This window comes from Anomalospiza imberbis, chromosome 1 (genome assembly GCF_031753505.1).
Source record: "Anomalospiza imberbis isolate Cuckoo-Finch-1a 21T00152 chromosome 1, ASM3175350v1, whole genome shotgun sequence".
NCBI lineage: Eukaryota > Metazoa > Chordata > Aves > Passeriformes > Viduidae > Anomalospiza > Anomalospiza imberbis.
The window spans coordinates 83303302-83324160 of NC_089681.1; the positions used below are offsets into that span (position 1 = coordinate 83303302).

A 20859-nucleotide genomic window follows, 5' to 3' on the forward strand; every position below is an offset into this window, starting at 1 on the left:
TGGGCTCAGTTTTTCTCTGGCAAGTTGAATGATCAGCATGAGGTGGCTCAGGTCTCTGAAAGTTCACACTCATCAATTCTTGTACCTTTTTGCCAGTAAATTCAGTATTAGAGAGTCAGAAGACAGCAGTGCTATTTATAAGCTGTTTCAATTGGGTCTTGACTCATACAACCTGAAGATCACAGAAATGAATATCAGAATCCCTTCATGTGATGCTTCCCAAATGAGCTGAGACCATCAGCAACAGCTGAAGTTACTCCAGCTTCCTAAAATTCAAGAGATATGTTTTCTGTCATGCTAAACTTTCTGTTGATCACCACAGATACTTTATCATCATAATTGCTCTGATATATTGTATAAGACTTGTTATTTGTTATAGCAGATGTCTGACAAACAGGGAGGGGGACCCTCTTGGCCAGTGAAAATCAAAGGAGTCCTTGTTTTATTCTTCCTATTCAGCAACTCCACTTATCTAATGGTACCTTTACTCACAGGCAACCTCAGACAAATCAGGTACTCTGTAATTACCGCCTGAGCAGGGTGGTAGCAGAACATGCATTTTGTAAGATGAAAGGGACAAGACAAGCCTTTGCTGTCAAACTTGAGATCAGTTCTTCGACAAGAATCTCCTTCCCTGCTACGTCCCGCAGACACTGACAGCAAGGGAAGCATATGGCTGCAAACAGTGAGGAAAAAGCCAAGGGAGAACTGTAGACATCCAAGTTTCTTGCATTCTCTTGAAGCAAAGAGTAATCACAAGGAATATGCTGGTGGTCTGTTCTGCTGTGGAGTGAGTCATTGCTTCTTGCTGTGAGGTTGTGTTCTGCCGATTGACATCACCAGCTGGATCTTTGTTCCTTGCTTTGGCCTTCCTATGCTTATCTCATCCACGTAATCAGAACTCTTTGTGGTTTAAAAATCATATAGAGAAATCTTCATTCCCTTGGTCCTGGCTCCAAGGCCATCAGAAACATTAAAAAAATGTTGCTGGAAAGTGAAGTAAAATTTCGAGACTTTCAGCCAAAATAACTGCAAACAGATAAATGGTGCTGGGCAAAACTTATCCCTAAGGATGTAGCACTATTTAGTCTTACCTAAATATATGGAAATTTAGGTGTAGAAGGCAGGTCAGTCTGCAATCCATTTCTCTGTGCCTTAAAGCTACTTTACTATGACAAGTATCTGACCACTAGCTAAAAGGGCAGAAATTTGCATTCTTGACAGAGTAGTTTAACTATCTGAAACAAATTCTGTCGGTGCCTTTGTACTTGCAGTGCTTTTACATCTTCACCTTCCTTTCCACACAACAGCATCTCAGCAACTGCTTCTCTGTAACCTTTAGAAAAAGTCCTCCTGCTATTTATCCTTTCCTTTTAGCAAAGTTATCAATGGAAAGGAATAAAGAGAGTCTCCTGATTCTGAGACTACTGTGAATATCCTCAATCCTCATAGCTTTTCTCTGGCCTGCAATGAACCTCTGCATTATTCAAAGAGCAAGAAGGGAGTCACAGATCTGGAAAATGCAGTGCAAGTCCTAGTCCAGTCCTCTGTTTAACAGCAAGATGAGCTGTATCTTTGCCTTTCCCAGCAAGCATTTGCTTAGTGAGTCTCCTCAAAACCTACAGTTCAGGAGATCCTTCAATCTACTTGAACAAAAACTCCTGCATTTCTCAGACATTCCCATTAAAAAACTATCTCTGTCTAAGCCACACTCTAACCTACACTAAACTAACCTAGAAGAGAACAAAATAGCAAAGGAGGAGACTATAAGAACAGCAGAGAATGTTCCTTTTCTGGGAATGAAGGCCTGTCCAACTCCATTGTCTGTAATTTGACCACTAACAAAAAATTATTCATGTGAAACAAATATCCACCAAATGGAAAAATGGAGTCATAGTTAATCTTCAGATTAATTCAAAATTAATTAAGAACAGAAGTACCTACAAAAGCTGAGAAATAACAAACAATGTTGAAGAAACCTGGATAAACCTGTTCACTTAAGACAGTTAAGACAGTTAAAAGTATTAGAAAACTAAGCAGGGGCTAAGAGAGTGTTTCACTCTGTGAGCATATTAGATAACCTGAACTTTGCTTTAACAGATTCCTACACAGAAGAATGCATTTTAAGGGTACTTGTGGCTTTTAGCATGTACCCCTGTGCCCAAAGGCCATGAATTATTGTGCTTCAGGATTGCAATTTTCCATTCACTGTATTAATTTGGATTAAAAATTCCCAGTGTTCCTGAAAGACAAATACTTGGTTTTGTCTTGCTGTTCAAAAACCCTCTAATTTCTGTTCTGGGAGACACCTGGATGCTACCCTGACTTAAAACTGTTACATCTTGTAGCTCCTACGTATATACTTACCCCCTCTTATATTCCATAACATTTTTCCTCCAACTGCACCTAGTGCCCAAAATAAGACTGCAGAGAACAGCCCATCACCACAAGAAAGAGAGCAGCATCTGCCCAGCCCTGCTCTGCAGCTCCCTGTCGTGGCAGTGGTGAGTGTTGGGGAATCCATTCCGTGCAGGTCAGTTCTTCGACAAGAATCTGCTTCCCTGCTCAGGGTGCAGCTGCAGGCTGAGCTCTGCGTCAGAACCCCAGGCAAGGGGCTGGGAAATGCCCAACCAGTGCAGAAAAAAGGGCCCAGGGAGCTATGGCCTGGCTAGGGAACCAGACACTCAGACACAGCAGGAGCCAAGGACCCTGGACTTTCCCACACATAGGTTGTGAGTGTATAAAAGCCCAAGGTTTCCTTTCTTTGGGGTCCCTCCTTGGAGGCACCAGCTCGAGCTGATATTTTGTTATTGCACCATGATTAAATTATTTCAAGGATTGAGATGTCTGATGCTCTGTGATGGTAAGGAAATCTGGTGTGCCTGTGGGTGTGGGGGATGCAGCTCTGAAGTGGCCTTGATCCTGGCTTGTAACAGTGCAGATGTGGCTGCTGGAGTGGCTCCTGGATGGTCAGACAGAGTTTAGCAATGAGAAACAGGCTCAGCACTGAGAAACAGGCTCAGTAGGTGGGTTTTTAGGTGACTGTGTGGAGAGCAGCCAGAAACCAGAAAAGCAAGCCAGATGCTTCTTTGGGAAGTTTTCTTGCCCCAGTGTTAATCAAGTTGAACCAGACTGCACGGCTTTCATTGCTTCAGGCAAAATCTGTGCAGGTCTGACTCTCTTGTTCTCAGGGCTTGAATGAACAGTGTGTTTTAAATTTCTATTTCCTCCCTAGAAATAGCTATGGGAAAATTCAAACTGAAAGGGATTTAAACCCCATGAGTACTTTATGACTGATAGGAAACTGCCTTCAGAGTCTCCTAAATACCAGAGTATCTGGTTGGGTTGACGTGTAAATATATTTTAGTAGTGATAACTAAGTACTTGTTACAAAACAGTGTTGTTAGTGCTTGCATACACTCATAAGAATACTTGCCCACCCACACACCATATCAACCTGAATGTGAAGAAAGATCATTTCTCAGGAAAATAACACCAGAAATATACTACTACTTATAAATAGGTTGCTCTGTCCCTGCTGCCTATGCCTTGCTGAAGCAATATAAGACAGTGATCAGGTGTCCTCAGAGACACCGACAAAAATGAAGAGTAATGGGAAGTTCAGGCTAAACTTAGAATATAGTTCAGCCCAGGACTAAATCAGCGGGCTGGTTATAGCAGTATAATTGTTTCTACTACAAAAACTGTGCGTTGCATTCATCAGTGCTATTTCTTATGTCAAAACCCAACAAAATTCTTAGAATTAATTATTTACAGGGGAAAAACCCCTCTGAAATCACCTTTGTTTCTAGGAATTGGCTTTCTTTTTTTATAACTACTTAGATTTTTTTTTTTACATCTTAGTATACATTTTAAATTGTGATTTCTTTCTGAACTCCTAGGGATATGGAAAAATTCAAGATTCCACAACAAGTCCCCTAATTATTCTAACTGGTTGCAACAGATAGGAATGTGATTCATCATCAGTGAAATTTATGCTGCCACTGGGAGTGGCAATGGTTTTATATCCCATTGCTTCAGAAGCTCTGTCAAGAAGCTCAAGTGCCAAGTTGACACCGTCAGTACTGAGGAGAAGGTAAATATCTCCATGATCTTTAATTCTAAATGACAGAACTAGGATCTAAGGATCAATATGTGCATTAGTAATATACATACCTCCTTTGCGCATATATATGGCGTGTGACATATTTTGAGGAAGTGACAATGTTTTGGATTACATTAAAATATATGGGCTGTGTAATGAATCTGTGCTTAACTTGTACAATGATACTTCTAAACTTCTACTTTCCAAGGGTGCTTCTAAAGAAGATTAAAACCATTTGCCACTTCTGTTTGACCCGGACTGGTAATTTATAAGAGCATAGTCTTTCTATAGTGCTCTATCTTTCAAATGTTTATACGGATACTTTATTCTTCTTGTGTAATACAGGAAATATGCTTACTACATATTGTGTGAAGGAAATTATTCAGACTCAGTAAGAATGAAACCAAGTGTGACTTAGAATAGTGGAACTTTTAAAATACTGAACTTATGCTCAGATGTTTCTACAAGATTTCATTGGATGCTGACACTACATCTTTAAGTCTTTAATGAGACAGGAACTCTGTTCTAGGTCTAAGATATGAAGAGTTTTGCAGAACATTCAAGATGATCTTGTAATAATTGTGATTGTAACTGAAGGGTATCTGGGAAAAAGAGTTCAAGCTGCAGGAAAAAGAGTTTAAGCTTCAGATAAAAAAAAATGTCTCGAATTTTCTACTAATGCAAAATGTGTTTCTGCTCAAAATCTTACTAAGTGAGCCAGTCTGTGGTTCCATTTTCTGTCAAACATTTGTTAAGCAACCAGCCTTAGAAGGACATGTATCTGAGACACAGCTGAGTAATACACACAAAGTTTTAGAGAGAAACAAAGAGTAAGATATGATCAAGGGTGTAATTAATAAGTGTTATGGCTAGAGGACTCAAGGCAAAAAGATCAGGATATAAACTGAGCTGGAAGTTTGGTTAGGACAATGTTACTGCTAAGTGGCAAAGCCATAGCTATTGCTGGAGCTGGAGAAGCAGCTCAACTCAGAATACTGTTTCGGCAAATGTGTTTCTTCTGCTATTCAAGGCACTGGTTTTCAGATTCACTGTGAAATCCCAAATGTAATGAACAGGGCATTTCCATGAAGTACTGAATAATTCAGCCAAGCTACTGCAAAAAACCTTATCAGGGCATCTAAACACAGGAGGTGTAAGGATGAGAAACCTAAATTATTTTTACCCTTGTTTCAGGTCATCACAGTGCCACAATGTGCTCTCTCAGTGCAGCCAATGCCAAGTTCTGTCTTGACTTTTTCAGAGAGCTGAACAAAAGAAAAAGAAATGAAAACATCTTCTTCTCCCCACTAAGTCTGTCAGCTGCCTTTGGAATGGTTGTCCTTGGAGCCAGGGGCAGCACACTTGAGCAGATTGAGAAGGTAGGGCTTTGCTCTGAAAAGGGAACCCAGGTAAGAAATGAGCCAAGAGGCTGACTGTACCATGTGATACAGTTCCTAAACATCCAAAGGGCTGATGCACACAGAAAGCCCTTTTAAAAATACATTATTCTGTTCCTAATACCAAACTTCTTCAGACTAAGCATTATTATTGAATTGACTGTTCAATGAATAAATCAGTGCTTAAGAAAGTGTTTTGGAGGTATCCCTGCACTCTTAGAGCTCAGAAGAGTTCCTTACCTTTAATGTGTTATTTTCCTTCTCTGGACACTCAAAGCCTCCTTTCTCATATTGAAAAATTTCAAAGATTTAATGCATTTACCATCTCCTAAAACTACTTGTTCACTTGAAAGGATTTTAGGGTAAAGAGCAAAGGGGCCTTTCTGCAGGGCCTGTGTCTGGCTGTGTTTTGGGATAGGCTTGCAACACTGCTTTAGCTTTGAAGTACCTTCATTCATCTGCATTCACCCAACATTTACATTGCAGGTCTTTCATTTCAGAGAAGTTTTGAGCAGTACGAGACAGGAAAACAGATATCCTTCTGAGGAGGTAAGACACAATTGCAGCTCTGAGCTGAATCAACAGGAGCAAGTTTGTCAGCCTTTTTCCTTGAAGACAATCACTTAATCAGAAAGCACAGCAGGGTTGATCAGCCTCTCCATCTAGATTTGCCGACCTGCTTATTACTGTTCCTTTATTAGTTATTTAAGGGGCCTTGTGAGATCACACATTTCAGCAGCTGAGCCATCTCATTATGGGTTTCTAACCAAAAGAGCTGTGCCAATCTAAAATGTGGTAAGTGCTTCAATTGCTATCTGCAAAGGTTTGCCTACGGAGCATGCCAAAGGCACCTTGGAGCTTGCTTCTCCCTGTCTCTAAGCCAGAAGCCTTTTGCTGTCCCTTAGTGTGCACAGGGACACCACTGTAGGATACGGTGTGGTTTGGAGGTAAAGAGCGAGAAGGTAAAGTTTTGTCATTCTGCACATGTAGCACAGGGGGAATAGGAGATGGTGTCCTGGTGCATTTATTCCAGTGCCTGCATCAGCTGGGTGGAGTAGGGTTTCTCATGCAGAAAGAGGCTGCAATTCACCCTCAGGTCCAACTTTGCATAGGAAAGCTCAAGCCTACCACGAAACATCTGTTTTCCTGTTTGAAGCGTGAAGAAGATGAAGGAGTCCATTCCCAGTTCCAGGCTCTGTTGGCTGAAGTCAGTGAACCTGGACCAGGCTGTTGTCTCACCATTGCCAACAGGCTCTTTGGAGAAATTACTTATCCGTTCTTCCAGGTAAGGGATTGTGGTCTCCCTTGTAATAGCTCCTAGGAGAGGGGAGCTCAGCAGAATGTTTTCCATCATGAAGCACAAAGGGACATATGCCTTTTTTACCAATTTATTTCTTGCTGATCTACTACACGGAACTATTCTGAAGCCATGAAATTATCCATCTTATAAAAATCATCACAATGCAATAAACTTCTGCAATTTGTACTTTCCAGCAATACTTGGATTCCGCAAAGAAATTCTATCGAGCAGAACTGGAACCAGTAAATTTTAAATACACTGAAGAAGAAGTCAGAGACAAAATTAACTTCTGGGTTGAAAATGAAACAAAAGGTAAAGAGAAAATATGCATGGTTTTTGGTTTGTAATTGAACCACTTATGAATATCACTCTCTATTTTTTTTCCAAAGATAGCAAGATTTTTATATATTAAACACCTGCACTAATTTTTTCTTTTCAATAGGAAATAAATGTAGTAAGGGGAACAAAAATGCCTTGAGTTTTTTGGTTCCAAAGCTGTACATAAATATTTGTCATTTGTCTGACAGCATTATACCACTTGTCAATTTAAAAGAAATAACTATTAATAGCCAAAGTCAGCTGATTGCCGGAACAAAGTAATAACTTGTCTTAATTCATTATTTTTAAGGGAAAATCAAAGACCTATTTGCTGCTGGTTTTATTGATCCCTCTACTGTACTTGTCCTGGTCAATGCTATATATTTTAAAGGAAAGTGGGCAGTAGAATTTAAGAAAGAAGACACTAAGGAAGCATATTTCCACCTGAACAAGGTACAGTATGGGCAGGAACTGAAGCAGCTGGGGTATGCAGGTCAGATGTCTGTCTCCTATAATAACAGATGGGGACTTTTCTCCTCTCTGTTATCCCTAGACAAAACAGTGGTCATAAGTGAGAGTAATAGAAGACTGTATTTCTCTCTGTTTTCCTAACCAAATATGTAAATGCTTGTACCAATTCACATCAAAAGCGCTTCTTGTGCAGCTGAGATCCCTCTTAGACCAAATCCACTGAGCACATGCACTAACTTTGTTGGGGATTTTGCAGCTGAGGGTGCTATTTCAAAAATAGTCTGCTGTTGAGATTGAAAGTGAGGGTTCTGCTTCTCTCCCACTATTTATGAACAGAACAGTGTATGCTTGCAGGAAAAAAAAGTATTAAAGTCAAATTATCTCAGGGGAATGTATACATTATTCATGAAGAATTTAATTAATGGTTGCATAATATGTATCAGTTTCCTCATCTGACACACCAGAAAAAAGAAAGATGTAATGAGGAAGTTGTGAGTAAAGTCATTTGGCACCATTAGAGAGGGAAATGTAGTTTTTATGCTTCTAAAATGGATAACTTCATTGGGACTACAGTTGAGAGGAGCATATAAATGCTACAAGTATATTAAACCCATGACCAGTTTAAATAATGCTTTTGAGCTGAACTCTAAGCTCAGTGGTGAAACCAATTAAAACCAGGGTGATAATTTCTGTATTTTCCATTTAATATATGTCATGTGTTCCAGAATGAGAAAAGGAAAGTGCAGATGATGTTTCAAGAAGGATATTTTAACATGGCCATCATAGAGGAACTGAAAACAAAAGTCATAGAGCTCCAATACTTCAATAATGAACTGAGCATGTTCATTCTTCTTCCTGAAGATGATTGTGAGGACTTTACTGGCCTAGAACAGGTAAAATTTCATTTTCTCTCTAGTAACATGCATAGAGAGAAATACTTTAGCACTGCTCCAGTGTGGTCAGAAGACAAGGGGGAAAAACTGAACTTCCATTCATTATGGTGCCAATCATTATTCCCAATACCACCTTACAGCTTGAATGTGCCCTCACCTATGAAAAACTCGCAGAATGGACCAGCTCGGCTATGATGCAACCACTGAGAGTGAAGGTGTACCTGCCCCAGTTCAAGATGGAGGAAAGTTATGTTCTCAACAACACTCTGCAGGAGATGGGAGTGATGAATGTTTTTGTCTGGGGAAAAGCTGATTTGTCAGGAATCTCTATGAAAGATGGCTTGGTTGTGTCCAAGGCCATCCAGAAGACAATCGTGGAAGTCAATGAAGACGGCACTGAAGCAGGTTCTTCCATGGGGCTTCTTGCAATGCCTCTGTGTTGCCCAGTAACTTGTGAGTTCAGAGCTGACCATCCATTCCTCTTCTTCATCAGACACAACCAAACCAACACCATTCTCTTTTTTGGAAGGTATTCCTCTCCTTAAATGGAGGTTATATTGGAAATTAGATCTTTCTTCCCACTTACATCCCAACTGGCAAACAACAAGGATAAAAGACAAAACAAAAGACATTTCTCTAGACTTTATCATAAAGTCTAGTTTGCTGTAAATAAAAAGATTATCTGAGAAGACCCAAATTAATGACAAAACCCTAAACCCCATGTATCTTAGGCATATTTTACTTTCAGGAGACCTCATGAAAATGACATCTACTTTAAAATACACTATGAGGTATTTGCCAAAATGCTATAGTCCTCTAGAGGTATCTTCAAAGAAAATTTTACTTTGAGCCTTTCCTAATGCAGTAGGGATCCAATAAACCCATGACTTTAGTGCCCTGAAGATAAGTGATACCTTCTCTCACATGAAGTAGACAGGAGGATAGAGATCTGCATTAAAAGCATAACCTTAGGCACTTGGTGTCTTTTAGCCTTACCTACCTAAGGTCTCAAGGAAAATACCACTTTATAGGGAAACATCAAAATATTCCCCTAGGGCCTCCTATTAAATACTGATTGGGAGCAGTGTTTCAAATTGGAGCTCTCAGGGTTTATTCTCAGAGAGCAGAGAAGACAGAAGATCTTCTGGTGTAATTTTGCTTGCTCTCAAGAAGGTCAGACCCACTGCTTATTTTTTTTGGTGAAAAACCCTGTATGTGTGACCAAGTCCTCCAACTTCCTCAAAAACTCCCACATAACAAAACCAGGGTTTCAGAATAATGGAACAATTTTCTGACAAGGCCTGCTCTGTGATGGCTGGGAATGAGACACATAATTCCCACATTAAGTAGTGATCAGCCATTCTCACTTCTAAGAGCCAGCTCTGTTTGGGCCTCAGGTAGCATGAGTTTCTTGTTCCAGCTATTTTATTAATCATTAACATAAAAAAAATAAAAAATCTGTAGTGATGGTTTTTAAATGGGTGGTCTGTGTTTATTATTTATTATTACTATTTATCATGATAAACCCACAGCAAACTAAATAGTAAATGTGGTAGTCTGCAGAATGAAGTAAACAGAGGAATAGTCTAATATAGTAAGTAAAAATAATGGTAATCCTTTCCAAAAATGTAAATGACACTGAAGAGTACCTCCCACTTTTAAATATTCACCATGCTGAGTTTAGGCACTGAAAAATTCAACCTAAGGGTACATAAACTCTGAACTTCTCCCTCTTTTACGTGACTACTATTATTTGCCTGATGTGGGGATAAGCAGTTTTCTGGGAAGCAAATCAAGAGGAAAAAATCTGGTAAAGCTAATTTTCTTGCTTATGATCTAGTTCCCTAAACCACCTCCTGGATATTGTGGAGTAGGTGGTGAGAAGGAATAGCACAGGGTCACAAGAAGGGAGCAGCCTGCCCAGTCTGGCAGTAGGTAATGTCCAAAATCCACAGATACATGAAGAATACTTGCTTTTATGGGAAAAAATATTCCAGCCTCTGATGACTCACTTCTCCTTTCCTTGTTACTTAGTGATGGGAAGTAGGTAAACACTGGGAGCATACTGGTACCATTGTAGAACTGATGATTCAAAGGGCTCTTCCAAATGCTGAGATATGCAGGGAAAATTACAGTAAATTACAGTACTCAACAGAAATTGAACTGCTGAATAAAGCAGACCCATTATAGTCTGGAGATACTTCATATGGCTACAATTGCAGTATGAAATACAGCCTGAAATAGTTAAATTACCTATAGAGACACAGTTTTCATACCATTACCTAGTAAGAGAACACAAAACGCAGGCTATTAGCTCTTTGATAAATAAAGTTTTCAAAAAACAGCTATACATGTTTTTCAACAACTGCCATTGGAATTTTGTGTATATCTAGTTTGTCTCCAATTAAAGTTACTTAGGTTAAAAGAAAAAAAAGAGTGAAATTAACAGTATTAGAATTTATTAGCTTGCACAATCAGGCCTATATATTTTCACATAAAATGTAAAAGAAAAAGAACTAATGTGATAAAGGCAAGTGCTTTAACATATTAGCCCAAACAGCACAAGTCTTACAACAGGAATTTTGTGCGTGAGCAAAGGAGAAGGTGTGGCTGAAACAAAGATATCATTTAGTTTACTACAGCAGAAGTAACTTTGTATTGTTAAACCCCAAAAACTTCAGGGATATCTAGGTAATTCAGAACCAGCAACAAAATACAGTATAAATTATAATTAAAAAAACCCTTCTCTTCTCCTTATGCATTCTTTTTTTTCTTATTGCCATTTTAATCTACAAGGAATGAAAAAAATGTGGTGGAAAACACCAGAAGCTGGAAAGTAACCTCCTGCTGCTAGTGTAGTGGCAGCAGTTCCTACTGTGGAGGGCAGTGCTCCCACAAAATCATGGCTGTTTATTTAAAAATAGAAGGTAAACCCTCCACTCTGGCTGCAAATGCTTCTCCTGTGGGAAACTGTAGTTTGTAAAAGTTCAATGCCAAGCAATACAGCTTGCAGAGCAGAGAAAAGCTGGAAACTCCAAACAGTGCCTGGGGCAGACATAGCCCTGAAGGGCATTCCACTGCCTCCTCCCCTGGGACACGCTCTATGCCAAGGGTCGAACCACACCAGCACATGTGACAGCCTCCAAAAGTGTAGAATGGCAAAAAGCAAAGCAAAAGATGTCAACTAGTATTTGCATGAGGATGTATGGAAAGGTAACACACATTTGTCCCGCAATAGAAAGATCTGTGGCTTCCCACAGTCTGATTATTGAGTAACTCTACATATTCACATTCCACTGAACTTTATTTTCTCTGATGGTTGCAGCTCTCCTCAGTTTTCTCTGAAACCGTGCTTTCCTTTAAACAGTTTCTTAGTACCTATGTATAGCATAATTTTTTATTATATCTTCAAAAGCTTTGCAATAGATAGGCAAGAAAGTCAAAGCAAGATTTTTGGATTGTCACTGAAAAAGCCAAAGAGGGCAGCTTTGAGTCACATTCCACCCTCTCCCTCACCTTCCCCCCTCCCCCCCGCTCCCACCAAGAAGGCTAATGTTTATTTTCCTCAAAATATAACAGGTAGTAGGTTTTATAGTAGGGAGTCCTGGTTCCTTATGGTCTCACTCAGAAAGACACTCAGGCACAGCACAGTGCACACAGTATGTGTCATACAGATGGACAGGCCCTCCAAAAGAGCAAGCAAACATTACTCTCAAACGCTGCTCAATAATTCCTGAGCAACCGGAAGAAATTACTTGTGAAAATAAGAACAGAGAAATGTTGGAAAGAGCTGCTTTCCCAGCTCCTTGGTCCCCTTCTTTATGCCAGCATCAGAGGAAACCTCTTTCTTTTCTTCAGATTTTCCCATCTTAATTGCTGCTATAATATCCTCATTCTGAATTGGGAAACTCAAAACCACTCCAATTATCAAGCTCTGCACATACATCCTTGCATTTCAGCAAGGCAAAGAACTCTCTTAAGGGTAAAGCAACTCCCCTTCCTTTTCACAGAGGGTGCACTTATTGCTGTATGTTCTGTGACTTGTACAAATTTGGATTTCTATTATCCACCCCTATGGCCTTTGCAGATGCCAGATTTCTTTCTTTACTGCACATCAAGTCTATTATTTAATAAAGAGTAATAGCTTGTTACAATTGAATTATATTTTATATTGTACATTATGGTTGTCTAACAGACCATGAAAGTTCCTGCAGACAGATTCTGTAGTTTATTCACCTGCCATAGTTACAAGGTTTGGAAGATCTATGGGAATGGCCTGTGCAAGTACCATGGGCCTTGTTGCCATGACCTGCACAGAATGGAAATTAAAAGCTGACTCTTAGTCATTTAAATACCACTGGGTGGTTTAAATAAATTTCTGAATACCTGAATACTCTGGGGTCAGGCTTACAGCCCTGGAAATATGTAATTCCTGACCGTTCCTCAAATCTCTTCCTCTTCCATGCCCATCTTCAGGCCTCTAAGTCATCTCAACATTGTTGCTCTAAATGTTTTCATCAAAATAAGGTTTTAGGAAAATGTGTTTTCTCCTCAGAGCCTTTCTCCTCTCTTCCTGCGCAACTGTGCTGTTGACCCTTGTAGTTTGGCCTCAGGTAAAATACTGTAGGCTCACCTAGCCAGAGAAATGGATGTGGCTGTGCTTTTAACAACTACAAGCCTTACACCGCACCAATCTCTGCATTCCAGGAATATTCTGCATTTTGTCAGACCAAAAACCTTTCAGTCTTGAAAACTAAACAGAAAGTTTTCAGTTTGTTCTCACATGGAAAAAAAAAATCAATTTCAAATCCCTCTCAATAGAATGACCATCCTGCAGCTGGCTTTACTTGGAATACATTATTTTGGCAAGGTCAGATGGCCACCGTTCTTGTGGAACTTCCCTCTGTTCCACTGCACAGATGTTGTAGTGAGCTGTTGCATATCTACCAGATGTTCAGCAGTTAGCCCAGCATCCACCTGTCCCTTCATGATTGGTGGGAGTACTGTGTTGGAGTGCTTTCAGCACTGAGAGTGCCTCACCACTGAGAAGAAGAGTGGTGAGGCAAAAGCTTAATTATTTAATTAAATAAATTTTAATAAAAGCAAAATTTAATTATTTAAGCAAAAGCTTAAATAATTAAATTTTAAATAATTTTACTTCAATAAATCAAGGTTGACTTGCTGCAGATAGAATACCAGCTTAACACTGGCCTGCTCAATGTTTCAAGGTGCAATGAATCAAGAGGTCATAATGAATGGCTGAAAAACTGAAAGATTGAAAGGATGACTCCTTGAAGGCAACAGTGGGAAAAGGTCTTGAAAACAACAGTGGGAGTGTCTCAAATGGTGCTATATATATCACCAAGAGCTCAGGGAGATGTTTAGCTTCAGCTGGCAAGCTGGATTATTACATGCCTCTTTGAAGTTTGTGGGGTAAGTATTTCTCCAAGAAAATGTAATTTCTAATTAGTATTCTTTAAGATGGAAAAAAAAAATATGTTTAAGAACCTTAAGGTAAGGATAAGACAGGTATGTAAAAAGACAGCATATACAGTAATTTTGCCTTGCGTTCTCATTATATCTTATACTGTTTGACTGTCAAATACTTTTCAGTGTACAAAATATGTGGCTTGTGCACCACAGCATTGAGTAGAAATAGTTCTTTTTCATTTGAAACCTGTTGTCACATTAAAACTATCCTTTTATAATTCTAATAATTGGGAATAAAGGCATTTCTCTTTTCTCAATCTCACTCCCTAACAAAACCCATGTATCTTATATATATATATATATATGTATGGATACGTATATATATGCATGATTATGCTAAAAAGCATCAGCAGCAATTAAATGTCTGAAACAGGACCACAGGAAAACCCTAAATTTATATGTCAGCATCTAATAGAACAACTTACTAGTATTATTGCTATAAATTACAGAAAAGCAACCTTCAAATTTGTGGCTGGTTGTACTAAGCAACAGTGAGAAGTACACAGAGTGTAGTGAGTTGACTACATTTGTTGATGTAAGTGATGTAAAGATGGAGAGCAGCCACAGAAGAAATGAAATATTAAGTTTGCATTGCCTCAAACACCATTCAGAGCCCTCTGGTTGGCCATAGGGAAACTCATTCAATGTTATATTTTCCATATTGAAGGGTGGATGAAACTTTCTATTTCCTAAAAGGCAAGTACAAGGAACTATCTTACTGACAGGATCTTGTTACAAGAAAACAAACGTGTTCACATGTAAATGAATCAGGAGTTACAATATTTGTAATGATCACAGAATTTCTAGGCTTCACATCATTCACTGGTGCAGCATCACAAAACCAGCAATTAACTGGCAGTTTCTAGGCTATTGGCAATACTCTTTAAAACAAGCACTATATATTGTGACCATAAAATCATATTTCTGTTTGCTTTAGGAAACACTGATTTCACAATGGGCTCTATCAGTGCAGCAAATGCAGAATTTTGTTTTGATGTATTCAAAGAGGTGAAATTTCACCACCACAACGACAACATCTTTTATTGCCCCCTGAGCATGATTGCAGCCTTGGCCATGGTCTATCTGGGAGCAAGAAATAACACTGAGTATCAGATGGAGAAGGTAAGTTTCATAAATGGGTACAAACTCTCTTTGATCCCATCCAAAGAGGCAGCAGATTATCCATTTATATCTTCCAAACCTGCCTAGCAAAAAAATTTTTGCTTTCCAAATTCTGGAGCTACTTTTCGCTTCTTGCATTTCCCCATGAAAGGCAAGAACAACTTTTGGTTTTCATTAAGAAAGAGCAGTTTTGGAGGATGGTTAAGGCAGGTCTCTTGCTTCAGCTTATATTACTTCAAAGACCTGATTCCTTCCAGGTGGAAAGGACAACTTGAAACATACAAAAGATGAAACATTAGGAAAACAAGAGTCATATTTATAAACACAATGCTGTAAGCCTATAGATGATTTATGGACAATGCCATCAACTGGAAAAGAAGGGATCTAAGCTGAAAGATCACGAACACAAATTTTCAGTGCGATGTGTGGTTTAAAGCTCAAATGAAATTTCTCAATTCATCCATGTGCCAATCAGACTTGGTTAGTGAAAACCTACTTAGCACAAATATCAGTGACTGACAGTGGACTTCACATACCTAATTTCTACTTTCAATTGCAGGTTCTTCACTTTGACAAAATTGCAGGACTTGGAAGTATCCAGACCAAGGTACAGAAATCTAAGGTACATTGATTTCTCTTTCACATCTTTTTCTGAGAATAGACTCTTCTAATTGTGCTTTTAGTAGTTTCAACACCTTGCCAAACCTTAGCTAATTATCTTAAGAGATTTAAATTAAAAAAATATACAACAAACCACCAAAGCCCAAAGAACCACAGCAACAAAACAAATTCCAAGCAAACAACCACCAACAAAAGCAAACAAAAAAACCCCCCAGAATGCCACCAGAAAAAGAAGACAGGCTGCACATATTGCAAGTGACAGGACAGGATAGGGTGCTTTGGGCACCAGGATATGCTTTGGTGTAAATGAACTCCACACCTGCAAGTGCTGCTGGAGTACAGCCCTTGAAAGGGTCTCAGTACCTGAAGCCAGGGTACAGTAGGCAGACTTGCAGCTGAGACTCCCAAGTGGAACAGTAGAAAAGAGCCCAGAATCCCCAAAGCATGGAAAGTAACTACACTCTTACAGAGCTACAGGGACCTTTCCAGCCTCCAATTCCCACTGCTACCCCAAAAGAACCATGAGGGGTCCCAGCACCTTGATACCACCTGTATGCTTTTGTCCATGTTAATCTACTGACTCTGTAAAGATAACAAAAGCCATGGAGCCTGGTGTGTCCTCATTCACTTGGGATCCAAAACACAAGGTTGGACTTAAAAAAAGATGAAACTTTTTTTTTACAAAGGTAGTATATAAACCTACGGCATTTAGGGACTCAGTAAGCATTTAGAAAGGGGCTGTTCAACACAATTATTCTCAAAAAATAAAGTCCCATCTACTGTCTATAATTGTGCAGTTTTCTTACATGCTTTTAGCCTGTGTCACCATTCTTAGAACTTGAGACCGGTGATCTATTTTTTCGCTGTATTACAAAACATTTCCTGGCTCCCTTGCCATCTAGATCTCTTCTTCCATCTGCAACTTCTGCAAAAAAAATGCCATGAAAATGCAAGGAGCACCTGGGATTTAGAGGCTTTGTACCTCTGAAAAGTCACCAGTTTCAATAATTAACCTCTGGCATGAGTGGCATCATAGACTGTGAATGAATTATACCTCATTAGCTGCTTATACTGAACATCCCTCCCATGGAACTCTTAGACTCATTACATGTTCATTTGCAAATGTTCACACACTGTGTGTTTTCCCATGTTATTTGTACCTTATAAATAACCCTCCTTCTCATAAAATAACCTAACAGCTGTACTTTTCTGTCTTCTTATCAACAACTCAGTGTGGCAAGTCTGTGAATATCCACCTACTGTTTAAAGAAATTCTTTCTGATATCACTGCACCAGAAGCCAATTATTCACTGCGCATTGCCAACAGACTCTATGCTGAAAAGACAAGTCAGATCCTACCGGTAAGTGATCTCTTGCTAAACCCTGTAAAATTCTCTAATCTGGGGGGACTGGCCAGAGTGGGTGACCAGTTAATCCAATAGTCCCTACTGGCCTGGATTCACATGGCTTTTCCCTGTGCCATGGCCCTGGCAACAGTCTAAATAGAAAGCACTTTGAGGCAAAAATATGGCCCTATTAAAAAAATGAATAGAGTAATAAACAAAATCATTAGTAATGTAATTCCTCACTCCCACTTGCTCCCACTAAGCATTTCATTTTAACTGGTTGTTGGAGTTATTTTCAGAAAATTATTTGACTTTGGCATATTTCTTCACTTGAAAACTCACCTCAAAACCAAATTTTGAAAAGGTCAAAATCTTTCTTTCACATTTTCAAAGCAAAAGATACAAATAGTCTAAATCAAAGGAACTTATCTTTAAAAATAAGGAAAAGTGCTTTGAAAAAAGGAAGTGGACTTAAAGATGACAAAAGAGTCTAAAATTAACCTAAAAACAGGGGGTTTGGATCAGGCTTTCTTCCACAAATTCTTAAACATTTTTAATATATGCTCTTAACCGGTCACGTAGTAAAGATGTCAGATCTGAAAATGTCATGAAACAAAACTAAAAAAAACTATAAAAATCTTATTAGCCATATTTTATTTCACTTCCATATTGTTTTAAAAAAATTACTAGTTCACTGGCTGCAATTAATTGTTGTCTTTACAGATCTACTTAAAATGTGTGAAGAAGCTGTACAGATCTGGTCTAGAAATGGTCAACTTCAAAACAGCATCAAATCAAGCCAGACAGCGCATTAATTCCTGGGTGAAAAATCAGACAAATGGTAAGTCAGACAAGACTATGGAATATACTTCTCTCTGACAACTGTATTTTAGCAATTTCTGAAAGGACTAAACATTAGAAGATAAATTTCCTCTTCCTGTCCCAATTAGTGGACATTTTCTGTGAAAAGGGATGACTCTATTGCGCCTGTGTGGCAGTGACAGAGTGTTTTAAACACATCTGGCAAAGGCAGAGGTGCCATGATATGCACACTTAATATGCACATTTTATATGCACTCTTTTTGTATCTGAAGAGATTAACTCATGCAAGGTTACTCCCAGCTTCTCTAGAATATTGGCATATTTTTTACAAAGATGTGCTGGATAGGTAAGAAGTGGGCTTCCAGGGGAGAAAGTAATGCACACTAAACTGATGCTGGGAAATCAATGATTCAGAAGTTTGTGTGCATTTATTGTGTTGAGGTAGGAGGGAAAACCTAAAGTGATTTGTGAGAAACAAACATATTGAGAAAATCTGTGTTGGTTCTTCCATCTCCCTTTCCTTCTTTTCTATATAAGTATTTATTTTTGGCAAGCTCTGGTTAGAAATGTTCCTGGGAATCTGTAACACACTCAAACTTACCTGTCTTCTTGCAGAAATGTCTAGCCACAATAATACATTCAGTGTATTATTAAATCATTGTCATGATCCTTAATTCAATGTGCAGACTTTTGGAGAAGGAAAAGTCAAGTGAAGGAGCAGTACATTGATTGGCTTCTAAAACCTAAGACTACTGCTATGAAACTTACCACTCTGTGCCCTACTTTTTTCTTAAAGGACAGATCCAGGATTTCCTTGAACCAAGCTCTGTTAATCCTCAGACTGCGCTGGTCCTTGTGAATGCCATTTACTTCAAAGGGATATGGAAGACCCCGTTTAAAGAAGAAGACACTCAGGAAGTGCCCTTCAATGTGACAGAGGTAGAGGGCACAGATACAGTTTCTGGCCTGATGTGTATTTGTTGTATTTACAGTTCTGTTATCATTGGCTGGGTGATTTGCCTGGGTGCCTCACTGTCAGATTTATGACAGCTGTGTCTGACAGAGCAAACCAGTAGATGAGACAAAAATGGGGACACAGCTCCTCTCCAAAGGCAGCATGATTGAAGATTGAGTCCTGTCCCTTCAAAGGCCTTGTACATTTGTCTGACCAAAGAAAAAGATTGCTCCCACATCGCATCATCTCACATTTTTGTTTTTGCAGCAAGAGAGCAGACCCGTGCAAATGATGTGTCAGAACAGCACCTTCAGAGTGGCAAGAGTGGCTGAAGACAAAATTAAGGTCCTGGAGCTTCCGTATGCCAGTGGAGAGCTGAGCCTGTTGGTGCTGCTGCCTGATGACATCTCTGGCCTGGCACAGGTACAGCCCTGGCAGGGCAAGCAGAAGAGTTATGACTTCAGTGGGGCTTGGCTGCTGTCAGACCTTTTGCTGCCCATTGACATTGCAGCTGCCCCCCACCCACGGCTGTGCTGGGCAGGCAGGGGAGCACAAAATCTGCCCAGGTGCTCAGGCAAGAGCCTCTTAGGAGACTCCTGAGCTCAGTTTTACAGAATGAAGGTAAAGCAGTGTAGTGCTGCTGTAGCCCTGCAGAAAAGGTTGTATATATAGGCAGTGTTATAAAATTACCCATCTGTACTCAAGAAAGGAGAAAAATAAATGCAGTCTAAAATATATGAACAATTACTCATATTTCAGTAATATTTTTAAATTATAAAATAGAGTTATTACAGATGTAGAAGACTTTGCATTTGTTAGGTGCTACCAACTGTAGGTAAATTTTCATGGTCTTGTTTTTGCAATCTTTCACAAGCTAACTAATTTGCTAGGCTGTGAAACTGTTGGGTTGTGCCTCATGAGACACAGAATTACTTGGACAAAGGGGGATGTGTTTAGTTGGTAAAAATCTGAATAAAAGGAAAGTGACACAGGCAGTACTGGAGAGGCAATTAATAAAATACCAGAAGGATGCCAATAGGATGAGCTTCAGGAACCATTCTGTTTGGGGTTTTACTTTTATGATAGCCTTGACAGAAATGAATGGTAAGAAAAAGTTGGATTTGCATCCCACGTGTTTCATTCCCTGCCTCTCTTTGCAGCTTGAGAACAAAATCAGCTATGAAAAACTTGCTGAGTGGACCAGTTCCAGGGTGATGGAAAAGAAGAGAGTAAAAGTGTACCTCCCACGCATGAAGGTTGGGGAGAAATATAACCTCACATCTGTCCTGACATCCTTGGGTATGACTGATGTGTTCAGCCCCTCGGCCAACCTCTCTGGCATCTCTTCAGCAGAGAGCCTGAGGGTATCTGAGGCCATGCATGAGGCATACATGGAAGTCACTGAAGAGGGCACTGAGGAGACTGGCTCAGCAGATGACACAGAAGACATCCAACATTCCTCTGAGTTTGAAGAGTTCAGGGCTGACCACCCGTTTCTTTTCTTGATCAAACACAATCCAAGCAACCTGATCCTCTTCTTTGGTAGATATTGTTCTCCCTAAGGAGAAAAGGGCTGGAAATAATGCTTGCCTACCCCTAAGAAAAAAACTCCCTTTACTCTAGTATTGTAGTGTAATCTCATCTCTTCAATATTTTCTGCAAGTGGAAAGGCTACTCTAAATTGTGCCCTTTCCTGAAGCTTCCATAGCCAAGACACAGGTGAGGAAACAGCAGGAAGTGTATTTGCTCCTTTTCCTTCTCAGACTGGTTTCAGTGTGGATTGAGCCAAGCAGAGTAAGCTCTCAGAGAATACAGGCCCTCACAGGCCAGGAAGGGGTCAAATGGTTTTCACTTGAAGGAGTTGCAGACAGGGCTCCAAGTCTTTGGTGTTCCATTACGTGGACAGACATGGGCTGTGCTCATCCCATTCTCTGGTACTATCCTGCTAATGAACCCATGCAGTTCCCAAAACACTGGCTTTGAAATCCCCAGTCTGGAGAAGATGCTTGTGGACAAGAT

The 20859-nt window shown here is 39.6% G+C and overlaps 2 protein-coding genes across 3 annotated transcripts; both read left to right on the top strand.

Annotated features, from left to right (window-relative positions):
- Window positions 1–5316: 5316 nt before the first annotated feature.
- LOC137478353 (leukocyte elastase inhibitor A-like) lies at window positions 5317–9664 on the top strand. Its single transcript, XM_068198197.1, has 7 exons — window positions 5317–5484; window positions 5989–6051; window positions 6659–6787; window positions 6997–7114; window positions 7431–7573; window positions 8317–8484; window positions 8625–9664. The coding sequence occupies exons 1-7, from the start codon at window positions 5317–5319 to the stop codon at window positions 9027–9029; spliced, it is 1194 nt and encodes a 397-aa protein (XP_068054298.1). The 3' UTR covers window positions 9030–9664.
- Window positions 9665–13805: 4141 nt separating this feature from the next.
- Window positions 13806–20489, top strand: LOC137478326 (ovalbumin-like). 2 transcript variants are annotated; one of them, XM_068198114.1, is made up of 8 exons: window positions 13806–13917; window positions 14912–15096; window positions 15656–15718; window positions 16950–17078; window positions 17787–17904; window positions 18682–18824; window positions 19108–19263; window positions 20001–20489. In XM_068198114.1, the coding sequence occupies exons 2-8, from the start codon at window positions 14929–14931 to the stop codon at window positions 20400–20402; spliced, it is 1179 nt and encodes a 392-aa protein (XP_068054215.1). In that variant the 5' UTR covers window positions 13806–13917; window positions 14912–14928; the 3' UTR covers window positions 20403–20489. The 2 variants fall into 2 exon arrangements, with proteins under 2 accessions (XP_068054215.1, XP_068054226.1); XM_068198125.1 differs by having other exon boundaries at window positions 15656–15703.
- The last annotated feature ends 370 nt before the right edge of the window (window positions 20490–20859 follow it).

What these genes read in the sequence shown, in the direction of transcription:
- LOC137478353 (XM_068198197.1), top strand. Translation starts at nt 5,317, where the DNA reads ATGTGCTCTCTCAGTGCAGCCAATGCCAAGTTCTGTCTTGACTTTTTC. An exon ending in ACAGATATCCTTCTGAGGAG is followed by an intron (nt 6,052 to 6,658) that starts GTAAGACACAAT and finishes TCCTGTTTGAAG; the next exon opens with CGTGAAGAAGATGAAGGAGT. An exon ending in TTACTTATCCGTTCTTCCAG is followed by an intron (nt 6,788 to 6,996) that starts GTAAGGGATTGT and finishes TGTACTTTCCAG; the next exon opens with CAATACTTGGATTCCGCAAA.
- LOC137478326 (XM_068198114.1), top strand. Translation starts at nt 14,929, where the DNA reads ATGGGCTCTATCAGTGCAGCAAATGCAGAATTTTGTTTTGATGTATTC. An exon ending in AGACAAGTCAGATCCTACCG is followed by an intron (nt 17,079 to 17,786) that starts GTAAGTGATCTC and finishes TTGTCTTTACAG; the next exon opens with ATCTACTTAAAATGTGTGAA. An exon ending in GGTGAAAAATCAGACAAATG is followed by an intron (nt 17,905 to 18,681) that starts GTAAGTCAGACA and finishes TTTTTCTTAAAG; the next exon opens with GACAGATCCAGGATTTCCTT.